General features: G+C 37.3%; 1 protein-coding gene across 4 annotated transcripts in view; it reads right to left on the minus strand.

The window, feature by feature from the left end:
- Positions 1-13,607, minus strand: part of IFT74 (intraflagellar transport 74) — an 82,681-nt gene that overhangs the window by 22,271 nt on the left and 46,803 nt on the right. For 3 of the 4 annotated variants that reach the window (XM_025206960.1, XM_006026077.3, XM_006026078.3), the window contains 4 exons: positions 11,735-11,878; positions 10,991-11,031; positions 6,761-6,840; positions 2,518-2,571 (listed from right to left, as the gene is read on the minus strand). In XM_025206960.1, coding sequence (XP_025062745.1) covers positions 2,518-2,571; positions 6,761-6,840; positions 10,991-11,031; positions 11,735-11,878 — 319 coding nt within the window. The remainder of the gene's footprint in view (positions 1-2,517; positions 2,572-6,760; positions 6,841-10,990; positions 11,032-11,734; positions 11,879-13,607) is intronic. The other variant, XM_025206961.1, reaches the window with a different exon arrangement.

The raw sequence follows: 13,607 nt of genomic DNA on the forward strand, positions 1-13,607 counted from the left end.
CGTGCTAGTCACCCCATGTAAAGACGTGGGGTGTCTAGACATCAAGATGGCAATCTAGGGCTATTAACTTTAACAGTCTCTCAATTGCTGGCTTACACCACTAGACCAATATTTTTTTGTACACATAGGGGCCATGGGGATGAAGGGGTAAGTCATTTAGCTGAGTAAAAAGGGTAGGCAGAAAGACCCTTGACCTGGCATGAAAGACTGGAGAAAGAGGAGACTGCCTAGCTGGAAGCACTGATAAACCTTGCACTTGCAAGAGGGTATCAGCTTTTTGAAGGGTACATGTAAGAACTTAAGTTATTTTTCAAGGATCTGTAATTCTTAATAGCTTTAAGAATAAAGTTATTGAGGTTAAAGGTTTCCTTTGCTAAGCCTAGATTCCTATCATTTTGTTCCTAAAGAGGATAATCTGAACACCCAGAATCCAAGGCATTCTGAATGACCCTGTATAACCATCTGAAGGGGTGGGAGGGAACCAGGAGATCCGAGGCACTATTTTACAATGTGGGACAGCTGCACTGTGAAGTCGCACGTGCAAAAAGAGCAGGAATTAGACAAAATGTAGGCCTGAATGCAGAAACAATGAAGACTTACCCAGATTCAGCTGGCTCAGAAATGTGAGCCAGATACTAAGCTCACTTATACTGATTAATGAAGGGAGAGATGTGTTGCTGGGACGGTATGTAACAAGTTCTACTTTTTCCAAAATTTGTGATGAGAGTCACCAGAGAGGCAGCTAAAAGCAAAGCTTCAACAGCCTGACTTGATAGGTCTTGAGTATCTGATGAAATCACAGGCTTGTGATTCTCTAGCAGTCAGGTTACAAGTCAAAGTCAGCACCAGAAAAAAGTTTTTTAAATTTGCTGTTCTTTTTCTTTGGTCCTTTTTTAATCTTAAAGACAACAGGATTAGATTTAAATTGACACAGCTCCAAAACAGGTAGACTAAACTTTACATTCCATCCCCAAAAAAGGTATTTAATTATTAAATTAAAGATCATCTAAATCCATCTCTCACAGTTTTTTTAAATAAAAAGTTGCAGTATGGCAGCATAGTCCAGCAGCAGTTTCTATAAAACAGCAGCCGTTTCTATAAAAACTTTTAAAAATGTAACTTAAAAAAATTACTTTAAAATTATTGCAGAATCCCTTGCTGGATTTGAGGCTGCAAAATTAGTTTCCAAGAAACTGGACATGAGAAAGTGTAATTAAGATATCAGGTAGGGAACCCTTCCTTCAGCCCCAATCCCTATGAATGCTTTTATAGATATATTATAGAATTATGCACAATTATAGAAGGGTGACAAAACCTAACCATATAAAATGTTTCGTTGGCTCAAAGGTAGAAGAGATGAAATAATGGGAACTGTAAAATGTATCTGTAGGAAAACTGTACATGTCTTTGGGTTTTAGACATCATTACAACTAAGGGATATACACCTTTTTCAGCATGATTTATATTAAGAACAAAATCTTATGCATTAGGAGACATCCATGTGTGCATGACAGTATTTTATAATATTTTACAAAATCTACCTAAGCTTCAGAGTTAGTAGGGAATCATCACACTATTTGCTGAAAACCTCACAATGATTTACCCAAATACCTCTTGTTCAACTTAGACAGTGTTTACAGTACATTTGAAACGTCTTTTAAATAGGGCAAGATCCATAAATACTGATCTTACTAACAGTACTTCAATGCCTTTTTGTATCCAAATTTCTCTCCTACGTATCTATATTAGATGATAAGGTTTTGATAGATCCTGGCTCACTTGGGATTTATATTATGTATGGTTGTAATATACATTCACTCTCTCGCTCTCTTGCTACGCTCCTCCCCTCAACAATAAAATACAATACGATAAAATATATTTTACCTTCACCTTCAGTTAGTTGGCTGTTGAGGCATCTTTGTCATGAGACCCTTCTTGTAAGTGAAACAACTTTAGTAGCAGTCTACTTACACAATTAAGTACAAATGTCATGAGTCCCAGTACCTAAATGTCATTTTAAACTTAATTTACATGCAAAAGAAAATACTTTTTAAATTAAGCACATTTTAAATAACTTGTTATCATTGCTTTTATCTCCTAAAGTATGTGTCTAAAATTTTTAATGACAGAGGAAGAGCCAGGTTAGGTGCTTCAAATATTTATGATGGTGTCAAACTCAACAGATCATTTTGTCCCAAGAGCACTGCAGCATCAGGTACATTGTGTTGAGACATCTCCAAATCAAGCCAGAGCTCTTAAGACCAGAAGCCAGAAGGTCAATATTTGGCAGCTGCAAATTAACTTATTTGACAATCCCAAAACCTCCATGCTCTGGCAGTCCCAGGATCTAATTAACATAGCTGTAAGAGGGTTGCTCCCAAAGTTCTTAAGAATACATTAAACAAATATTTATCTAGGATGGCTTAGTAGGGATGATCTTGCCTCACTCAGGGTCTAGATGGTCTCCTGAGATCCCTCCTGGCCCTACTTTTCTATGATTCTATATACTAAACTTACTGTCCATGCTCTCCTCTCTCTTCTTCAGCTCCTTGTATTTCAGATTTTTCTCCTCTACAAGAGATGTAATGTTGATTAAATGTAAAAAAAAATCACTTTATAAAACACACAGAGTAGGATAGATGTCCAAAGCCTCAAAATTTAACCTTACCTATTAACAACATCTGAAAAAGAAAAACTTGTACTTAAGTGAATTTTCTAATATTTGTTTATTTCACTTTTCAGTGTTGGAAAGTCACATTTGTGTATTTGTGCTAACATACTGTCTTGCAAGCTAAATCATTCTGAAATATCTTTTTTATCTTGGAGAAGATATTTACATAAAATTGGCTAAGATATAAGCCTTCAAAAGAACCAAAGCTCAGTAAGCACAATAAGCCTGAGAGTTTGACAGCCTTTTACTTGGAGATAGAGGATATGGAAGGTTGCTTGAGCCAGAAGGGGAACACAGGGAGACAGAGGCTGTGAGAAGAGATAAGAGAACAGAGTGAAGGAGACAGAAACAGGATTGTGGGATGTTGGGGCAGGGAACAAGAGGTGGAGTACTAAGAGAAGGAGACATGGAGGGAACAGGCCAGTGAGTGGGAAGATATGGACAGACTCAAAGGAGAAGAATGTAAAAAGCAAGGCATAGGAGAAAAAAAGCTAGCTCTAAAACATACAGTGCACCACTAGAAAATATATATTTGCCTTTGCAACCTTAATTTGGGTTCCTTGTGCATATGCATTATAATTATTTCACAAAATACCTATTACAGAACAATCTGACCAACATAACAGAGGCAGTAATCAGTGCCAGGTAAAAGGCCACTGCATGTTATTCTGCCTGTAAGAGGTAGGGTAAACTGGAGATCAGTTTGACATTGAGTATTGCAAATGTGCTGTCTGTCCTTTGGGGATTGTGGCAAAGTCACAATTTAATCCAACAGGAACAGGTATTCAAAGGCAGAGCTTGGCCTCCAGTAATTACTAGTATACTGATTACTAGTATAGAGCTCACTGAAGTTGCTAAAAGTCTTTCCTTTGAATTCAAAAGACTTTGGATGAGAACCCTTAAATACATTTAATAAACCAGAAAAAGACGCAATTATTTGAGCAAGAAAATAAAAAAAAAACTTAGTAAATTTGTTACAGTAATGGTCAAGGTGAGACCTTCAGAATGTTCTTTACAGTGATGGTATTAGAAGGAGATACCATGTTGGCATTAATCCAATCATTTTTTATAACTTGAGCGTGTTATAAGTAGTCCAAAATTAAGGTGATACATCTATCGAAACAGCTGTTGATGCATCTTGATACATGTGTTGCACAATTTCAAGATTAAGTGCCTCAGTCATAGGATTAATGTCAGTATGCGTCTGTTAGTTTAAAAAGTACAGAATGTAAGGATAAGCTGGATATAGATATAACTGAGCCAGCACATTTTCTTCAAGTCTTTTACATCTACATCCCCTCTGCTTTCCTTTTTATCTAGTGCAGATAAACAAATAATATTCAGTGGCCCCTAAGGGACCATGATTTTGCTTCAGTTTCCTTGCAGCTGTGATCCTGTTCCTTGCTGACTCTCCCTTTCATTATATAAATTTTCGTTATAAATAACTTAAAGCCTAGAAGTTCATTCCACTTTCAAGAATATTGTGTATCCCTCCACACAGCTATCGTGTTAAGGTTGACAGTAATCAATCAGTTTAAATAATAATACATGCCTTAGACTCAAGGCTCACTTGCTTTAAAATGTCTGGATAAAATTGTTTTGTACAAAAATTTGCACTATTTTACCAGCAATATATTTTAAATTTTCTCTAGGTGTCAGCTTTTAATAAATCGTATGTAAAGTCTGTATTTTATTAGAAACTATGATGTGTTTTGACTAACCAGGTAAAAGTAATTGGAAGTTTACACGTCCCATGTAGATAAAGACATTTTTCCAATTGTAATATGTACACTCATTATTAAAAGTAAAAACAGAAAAAAACCAGTTTCCTGTTTCTACTTATAGCCTTAACATTCTATATTTCTTTCTGCTTATGCAGTGAAAATCAATTAGTTTCACTTACATGGTCTTTGAAATATTAGATGTCAATCATTGTAAGGGAATCTTTAGTTTAACAAAAACTAACATTTTCTCTAACTCTTTTCATTTTAAATTTGTTTAAATGTTTCTATCACAGGGAAATATTATAAGTTTTTTGCTATACAAAACATTGAGCCGTACTGTAAGTTCACTTAAACACTCCAATAACGGAAATTAATTGAAAAAAATTACATTCTATACTTTACGTGTGTTATTTTTAATAAATTATTTCTGTTGTATTTGAATTGAATTGACAAATGCTCTAATTCACTGCTCAGTACTTTTCTCATAAATTTCACCCGTCTCTGGACATCACTACTTCACATTCCAAATTTATTATAAGTCCCACTAAAAATGCCTGAGGCAAACTGCTCTTAATAGGAAGCAATTAAGCTTCTAATTGCTTAAATTCACACAATAAGTGGACGAGAACAGAGCCCAAGTATGAGACAGAATGATTATTTCTATTACTGTTTTGCAAAATTGCTTTTGAGCCATTCAGTTGTTCTCCATGTAAGTGGCCTTGCTTCACCTAGGCACTTAAGCACATGCTTAAGTGTTCCCAGTATGTTCCCATTTAGCAATGCACATAAGGACGTTAAGAGAAAACAGACCAAGAGAAAAATTATTGTAATATACTTAATGGGCAGGTCCTCTGTTAAGGCAAACAACCATGCCTTTCCACAGATTTTTGATATCCAGGAGCTAAGAATCTGTCTGCATGTGTGTATTTCCCCTCAATATAGCCCCCCACATTGAAAATAGGAATTCATAGGAAGCTTTGTTGGACATGAGTCTCAATGAGCACGTAAATGTTTGGAGCAGACGTATTCAAGTACAGTACCATATTACTAAATGCACTACATACATTCATTTTTCAATAGGTGTCTTTAAAAATATGATGGAAGAAGCACAAATGCAATGGAGGACCAGCAACAAATGTTTGGTTGCTGCGCATCTGTTGCTAAGTTATAAACGAAAAAGTGACTCAATTCTTACCGTCTAACATTCATCCAAGTGTACAAAGAAAATTGTGTTGGAAGCCAAGTGAAAAGAAAAAAGAAAAACAAAAACGGTAAAGAGGAAACTAAGAAAAGGTAGGATAATCAGCAAGCTCTTTCTCTGGGGAAAAAATGAAGACACTACTTGGGGAATAAGAAATGAATGAAATATAAGAGATGGAAAAGATATAGCAGTTACTGTACAGCTGTTTAAGTTCAATATTAGAAAAGTCATTGTTACACTGAAAAAACTGTTGAACAGAAAACACAGAAAAACAGAACAGAAAAAAGGTAGGAACAGAAACAAGAAAAGAAGAACAAAAAGCATTAAAACAGAACAGAAATGAATAAGAATGGATGCATGGACGTGTCTACATGTGCAATTAATGCACTTAGATTTACTGTGCAGTAATTTCAGGTGCATTAAACTGCACCCAGGCATAGGTTTACGTGTGTGCCTGGGTAGAGACCAAACTGAGCCCAACAGGAGCAGCATAGTCCAGGGCTGCTCCTGCCCTGCTCTGCCCCCTGCAGCAGGCAGGGGAAGCTCCAGGCTCCCTGGTTCTGCATCTACACATGTGCTTAAGGACATCAGTTTAAAGCACTATTTTCTAGTACCTGTATCTGTTGGTACTAGCAAATAATGCTTTAACTAATTCTACTGTATTCTGCAGTAATTGCTGTGGACGTGTATACAGTGATGATTTAATGAGCATTAGATTAGTTCAATGCTCAGTAAAGCACACACACAGACCTACCCAGTGTGTTCTTTTCCTGAAGCTATATTAGTTCAGCATAACTGCTAGCCTAAAGACTCATATTTTTCAAAAATCTACTGAGATAAGACTGGGAAATTCAAAAGAAATAGACAGAGGTACTAAAAAATTGCTATTTTAGAACACTCATTTTCTGACCAGAATTACATTTTCACCCAAATTTCAGTTGTCCTCAAGCCAGTGTAGGACACCCAAAATACTGGGATCCCACAAACTGCAATTTGTATCCCAAATGTCTTAACAGCCCTAACAGAGTACATAAGGTAGAGAGGCAGATGCAAACCAAAGTTTTAGGTCATCAGATACTGCAAACCCCAGAATATGGCTTGGCAAATTTAAAGGCAGTTTTATAAACGTGGCTTTATATTCTGTTACTAGTTCAGTGATATTACCTTGGTGTTCTTCCAGATCCATGTCAAGTCGTTGAATGACTTCATTAAAATGGTTGATTTTTTCTTTTATTTCTGTCAGCCTAAAAATAAATAATAAAGTCTGGGGCTTAAAATAATACTGTAAAATAGTTAGCTTTTAGGAGGCATTATGAATAGGATGATCAGAGAAAATAATATTTATAATTAAATATAAATAAAATTTATTGGTAATAGAAATAAAAACTATACTACTGATATTACTGTTACATTACAATAATCATGTGTAGGCACCCTTTACAACAGTCTCTATGTGTACTAGTCACAACTAATTCTGTTTTTTTTGACAACTAACATAACCAGTTCATTTTTGTGTTGCTGTATAGGGCCCTCTTCTGGTCATTATACAGCTTTGCAGAGGTACACTTTCATAGCTACAGTGCAGCACAAAATGGGATTTTGTATTTAAATAAAATTCTCTAAATCATGGCACTAAAATGTAAAATGCTGTATACAATCAAGAGATTAGGAAATTAAATCTCTTAAAGAAATTCTGTAAGTCCTCAAATACATTTTTTTCTGAGATATCCAATATTTTGATTAAGCAACTAATTAACGATCAAATGTAGGTCACCCACTTTTTGAAAAAAAAAGTATTAATCAGAATCTTATAACTGTACACAATAGTTCCTAGGAGAATTAAGGAAGACAATGTTCTTTGGGTAAATGTAATATATTTTATTAGACCAACTAAGTAGTTGGAAAAATTGTTCTTTATAAGCTTTCAAGTACAAACACCTTCTTCAGGCCCCTGCAGGATACGCTTGGCAATCTGGTGGTTGCACCAGACGCTAAAGCTGACCTCTTTAACAAATTCTTTGCCTCCATTTTTCTGAGCAGGGACCGGGACATCCCCCCCACCGGGATCCCAGACGAACTCAGGAGAGGCACAGCTGGGCCCAGGGTCAGAGAGGACCAAATCAGGGAAATTCTGGTAGGACTGTACGTGTTCAAATCAGCAGGTCCAGATGATCTCCACCCAAGAGTGCTGAGGGAATTAGCAGAGGTCATTGTGGGACCCCTGGCATAGCTCTACGAGCACTCGTGGTGCATTATTGATTCAAAGATGAACATAGGCCGCCAATGTGAGGACATGGTGAGTAAGGCTAATCGCACCTTGTCATGGATCCACAGATGCATCATGAGCAGATCCAAGGAGGTGATCCTCTTCCTTTATGCAACATTGGTCAGGCCGCAGTTGGAGTACTGTGTCCAGTTCTGGGTGCCACACTTCAGAAGGGTTGTGGACAGCATTGAAAGGGTCCAAAGGAGGGGCACCTGCATGATCAGGGGGCAGCAGGACAGGCCCTATGAGGAGAGGCTACGGGACCTGAACCTGTTCAGCCTTCACAAGAGAAGGCTGAGAGGGGATCTGGTAGCCATCTATAAACTTACCAAGGGGGACCAGCGGGGAAAAGGAGAGACCCTGTTCCCCCGAGCACTACCAGGAGTAACTAGGAATAACGCCATAAGTTGACTGAGAGTAGGTTCAGGCTAGACACCAGGAAGCACTACTTCACAGTCAGGGTGGCTGGGATCTGGAATCAACTTCCAAGGGAAGTGGTGCTCGCCCCTACCCTGGGGGTCTTCAAAAGGAGGCTAGATAATCACCTTGCTGGGGTCGTTTGACCCCAGCATTCTTTCCTGCCCATGGTAGGGGGTTGGACTTGATGATCTGCTCAGGTCCCTTCTGACCCTATCGACTATGAAACTGTGAAACTAAAAGGAGAGTCTGCTGGTGTTTGTGTACTCTCTTGGGTGGCATAGAAGCATAAGCCAATATGCAAAATGCAGGTCTGGGAAAATGCAAATGCATGGGAGGGACATTCAGAGGGGATGGGAATTAATGGGTGCAAGACAGATAGGTGGTGGGGGTGCAATAAAAAAGAGAGGAATGTTGACCAGTGAAAAAATGTAGCCGGTAAAATGTAAAGAAGTTACCGGGGGTTACCAGATGGCAGGGAGGTTATAATGTGCCATAAATCCAATATCTATATTCAGTCCAAATGTTTTTGTATCCAGTAGATTCATGAAGTGAAGGTTGTAGGCTCATCCACAAAAGGTGTTTTGTAGATTCTCTTTGAGGATTAGAACTGAGAGATTGGAGAGAGAGTGGTTGTCTTGAAAGAAGTACCCACAGTTAATTGGGTATTTTTTGTTTTAAATAGATGTTCGGTGGGTTTCTTGTATATAGTGGTTTGTATTTCACCATTCTCCTTGTCACTCAACAAAGAACCCATACGGAAAATCCTCAAACACTTGCAACCCATACTGGAAGAAGACCCAATTCTTAAAGAGATCTTTCCAGAACCACCCACCCTAGCCATTAAACAAGCACTGAACCTTGCCAAGCTCAGTGCTAGAAGCAAACATGGTATGGCCCAAAGCACACTGACTGGATTCGGACCACACTGGGACAAGAAATGTAAAACTTGCCCACACGTCGCCACCACTCCCACAATAACTACACCCCACAAAAGAACCATCACCATTCCTGGATCTTACACCTACAACTTCAGAACTGTAATATATCTCATCCAGTGCACTGAATGCCCTGATGGAAACTACATAGGAGAAACTAAAGAACAACTTCATGCCAGAATGAATGCACATTGAAAATCTATCAAAGAAAAATACCCACTTACCTGTAAGAGCACACTGCTCACAAGACAACCACTCTCCAATCTCTCAGTTCTAATACTCAAACAGAATTTACAAAACACCTTTCACAGACTAGTCTACGAACTTCACTTCATAAATCTACTGGATACAAAAAATTATGGACTAAATATAGATTTTGGATTTATGGCACATTATAACCTGCCTGCCATCCGGTAACCTCAGGTAATGTCTTTACATTTTACCAGCTACATTTTATCACTGGCAAACATTTCCCACTTTTGTGTTCCACCCTGCATTTTGTATATTGGCTTATGGTTCTAGTCCACCCAAGAGAATACACAAACACCAGCACACTCTCCCTATGCCTAAAAAAAGAGCCAAAAATGCTCTGTGTACAACAAAATGTAAAGAACAATTTCTCCAACTATTTAGTTGGTCTAATAAAATATATCACATTTATTCATATAACCTTGTCTGCCAATGTCCTTAGACAACACAGGTATAATTAACACCCCTGAAAAAGAGCAGATTCAAGAAATTATCTGTAGGTCATCATAAATGAACCTGTACAGACCAAAAATCAGAACATGCAGATCAATTATTGCACAACTTTTAACTGACTGCACAGTAACTACATATTTCATTACATGTTACTGCTTAATTTAATACTTCATGATGTTTATAAAACATCTGCAAGGGGGTAGAATACAAAGAAAATTAGGTAAAGGACCTTGAACATGGTAGTTGTTTTCTAAAATCTTAGCTTTTATTTTAAAAAATACTCTTCAAAATGAGACTCAAATTTAAAGCCTTAGGGTGATGTCTGCTTGAGTTGGTGGAGGGCCCAAAATAATAGTTTTGATATTTCATTTATTTAAAAGAGTGCTAAGTCAGACACAATAATAGTATTTGATTGTCAGTAATGTTAACAAATTCTCTGTCCATCAAAAAGTAATAAAGGAGAGAACATATAATATTATAAATATCTACACTGTTCTATACTTGTTCTGAGTGATCATTAATTTGTTCTGACCTTCCAAAACTTGTGGCAGGGCTACAGGGGACCAGGATTTCATTTCCTGAAACAAAGCTTCAGCTTTCAGAAGTTTTCAAAATGACTTTGCAGACAGATTCTGTGTGAGAGCTAGAGATAGTTGCATGCTCAGACCACAGTTGGCAAGCCAGTCAAATGACCTGTCAAATATTGTTAATTGACTAGTCAACTGACTGCATATTTTTGACTGGTCAAAGATTATAGCAATTTTACAAAAAAACAAAGTTTTCTGTAGTTTTCTTGACAGAAATATGATTTTTATTGTTTTTTGACACATTTCTTAATGGAAAATTAGTGCTCATTCTGTGTATTATTTAGAAATATTGGCAATTTTTACAATTTTTGCCTAATATTTGACTAGTCAATTGACCAAACTTTATTTGACCAATCAAATATCCAGCTCTAATTCAGACAGCTTTCTTACACTATGTAGGATCCCACACCTGCAAAGGAACCCACATGGACACATTTGCAGGAGCAGGGTATATAAGAACAATAGGAAAAAAAACCCCACTCACTGCCTTTCCATACTTGCTATTTCTTGGTTATCTTCTTTGACCTATAAAAAGGAATAATAAATGTATGTATATAGGAAATAACATCTAAATGCAGAGAGAGACAGACAAGTAATCTAAAAGAAGCATAACATCCAGACAATTAACTACTATGAATAGAGGTTCAATGGCTGATTTATTTTGAAAAGGCGGGATCGTGTAATTTAATAATGTCATCATTTCCATTTCCTCTGAGTGCTTTCCTTCCTTCTGCAATTCACAATTTAAATGTCAATATGCTTTTTAGAGTCTACTCCATGATTAATACTTTCACATGCATATAAGAAGCATTTAAATCAATTGGACCACGTTTGTAGGAATTCTACAGAAGGATACAAGAATAAGCCCATAATTAGTAACACCATTCATTCCTCTTGAACAAACTGATGTTCTTAGGTCTGAGTTATAAAAATTAAATTAATTTCCTTAACCAAACACACTCCCTTTTCCCCTCACAAATCCCCTAAGCCAAAGTGATGACAACTGGCAGAGAAGGTAATTCTCACAGTTACATATTATCTGAGAGTTCCACCCCCTCTGGCTAATTCTTAATTGAGCTGCTGCAGCCAGCTTCAGTCCCTTTGAGCTGCTCAAAGTAGAAAAAAAAGGTCCAGAACCAAGGCCAGACATCTAGCCCATTTCCATTCACTGTTTCTAAGGCATGATAAAGCCCTGCAAATAAGAGATATAATAATCATTTTTTCCTACCTGTTTCAGTAATCTCTCTCTCTCTTCCTGTGGAGATCCCATACTCCTGTCTTCAGCAACCATTTGATCCCGATGTTCTTCAAGGCCATGAAGTTTTTGATATAGCTGCACTGCCTCTTGTTTTATCTGGGAGTGTGCTATTTCCTGATTAGAAAAAACACTTGGTAAGATGCAACTTCTAGTAGGCAAGAAAACATCACAGTACTTGTGATTTTATATAACAAAATTTACATTTGCAATGTAATTGAAGTTTATTTGGAACAATAATATAATGAAATCTGTACAAAGAGCCATTAGATAATCTTTCCAATCACTAGAGTTTCTGAGCATCCATGTGTTATTTGAATGCTCCATTGTAAATTATTTCTTGCTGTCTGTATCAATCCTAAACACTGAATTAACTCCACATATACTGAATACAATTCCACTCCATCTATCCTAGAAGATCAATTCTATTTGCAGGCCTTTTGAGGGTCCTGAGCATATAGGAATCTTGAGCAGTTAACATAATTTTCACTATAAAATCAAGACAGCTGAAAGTATCACAAATATATAATATTTTAACAGCTTGTAAAAATATTTATGCTATGAATACATAAAAGAGATTTTTTTTGTTATTAATGGTTGCTCCATACTACAACAGCATATCAGCACACCTCTGTTTACCTTCCTGTGTGAAACCTCTACTATGGACTACAGGCACCCCTGTGCTCCAAATATCAGTGCCTTTCAAAATGAGAGGTGAAATCATGAATTTGCTCCCAGATATATTAAAAAAGATGGAATCAAAAAGAAACTGTAGAACTCACATCTCTGGGGAGAAAAATGTGAGAGATCTACTCAAGCATATTTTCGGAGAACAGGATCTACAAGCTAGGAAATCATCCTTTTCTAAAATCCCAAAATGTTGCATTGACAATACGGGAAATCTTATTACAGCATTATGAGTTTGCTCCTGTTAATACTAGAACATCAATTGCTACAATAGATTCTGCTTTCTTTCTGAGGACAAAGTCTAATGCAATGGACAAAGTATTGTGGGGGAAAAGTACTTGCCTAATATACAATTATAAATGCCCACAAAACTTGGTAAAAAATCAGCCCAGGTTAGGAAGTGCAAGCAAGGCTCTCTGTGCTAAGAGGTCCTTAACTCCCATGCTCAATTGCTACTGATGCATCTTTCCTCCAAGAATTTACCAAATAACTTTTTTAATCTAGCTAAACCGTCACCTTCCACAACACCTTGTGGCAACGAGTTCCACATTTTAATTACACACTATGTAAAAAGAACATCCTTTTGTTAGTTCTAAACCTAGTACCTACTCGTTTCATTTTATGACCCTAGTTCTTGTATTGTGAGAGATAATATATAATAAATCCTTATTTACTTTTTGTTCACCATTTAGTATTTTGTAAACTTTTATCATGTCCCCCTTCAAGCATCTTGAAGAGATTGACATCATATATCTGGACTTTAAAAAACCCTTTGATCTGGTGTCCCATGATCTCATGGAAAAACTGGTCAACTGTGACCTCGGCTACACCACAGTTTGATGGCTGGGAAATTGGCTTTGAGGTCGGACCCAGAGAGTAGCAGTCAATGGATGCGAATCATTATGGTGCCCCGTGACAAGTGGTGTCCCCCAAGACTCTGTCCTTGGACTGGTTCTCTACCATCTTTATCAACAATGAGGACATCAGTGTCAGAAGCGCACTAGCCAAGTTTGCCAATGATACTAAACTTTGGGGCATAGCATCCACACCTGAGGACAGGCCAGTGATGCAGGCTGACTTGGATAAGCTTAGTAAATGTGCGGATATAAACCTGATGACGTTCAATACCAAAAAATGCAAGGTACTTCACCTCGGGTGG

Source organism: Alligator sinensis, unplaced genomic scaffold (genome assembly GCF_000455745.1).
Source record: "Alligator sinensis unplaced genomic scaffold, ASM45574v1 scaffold940_1, whole genome shotgun sequence".
NCBI classification, from domain to species: Eukaryota; Metazoa; Chordata; order Crocodylia; family Alligatoridae; genus Alligator; species Alligator sinensis.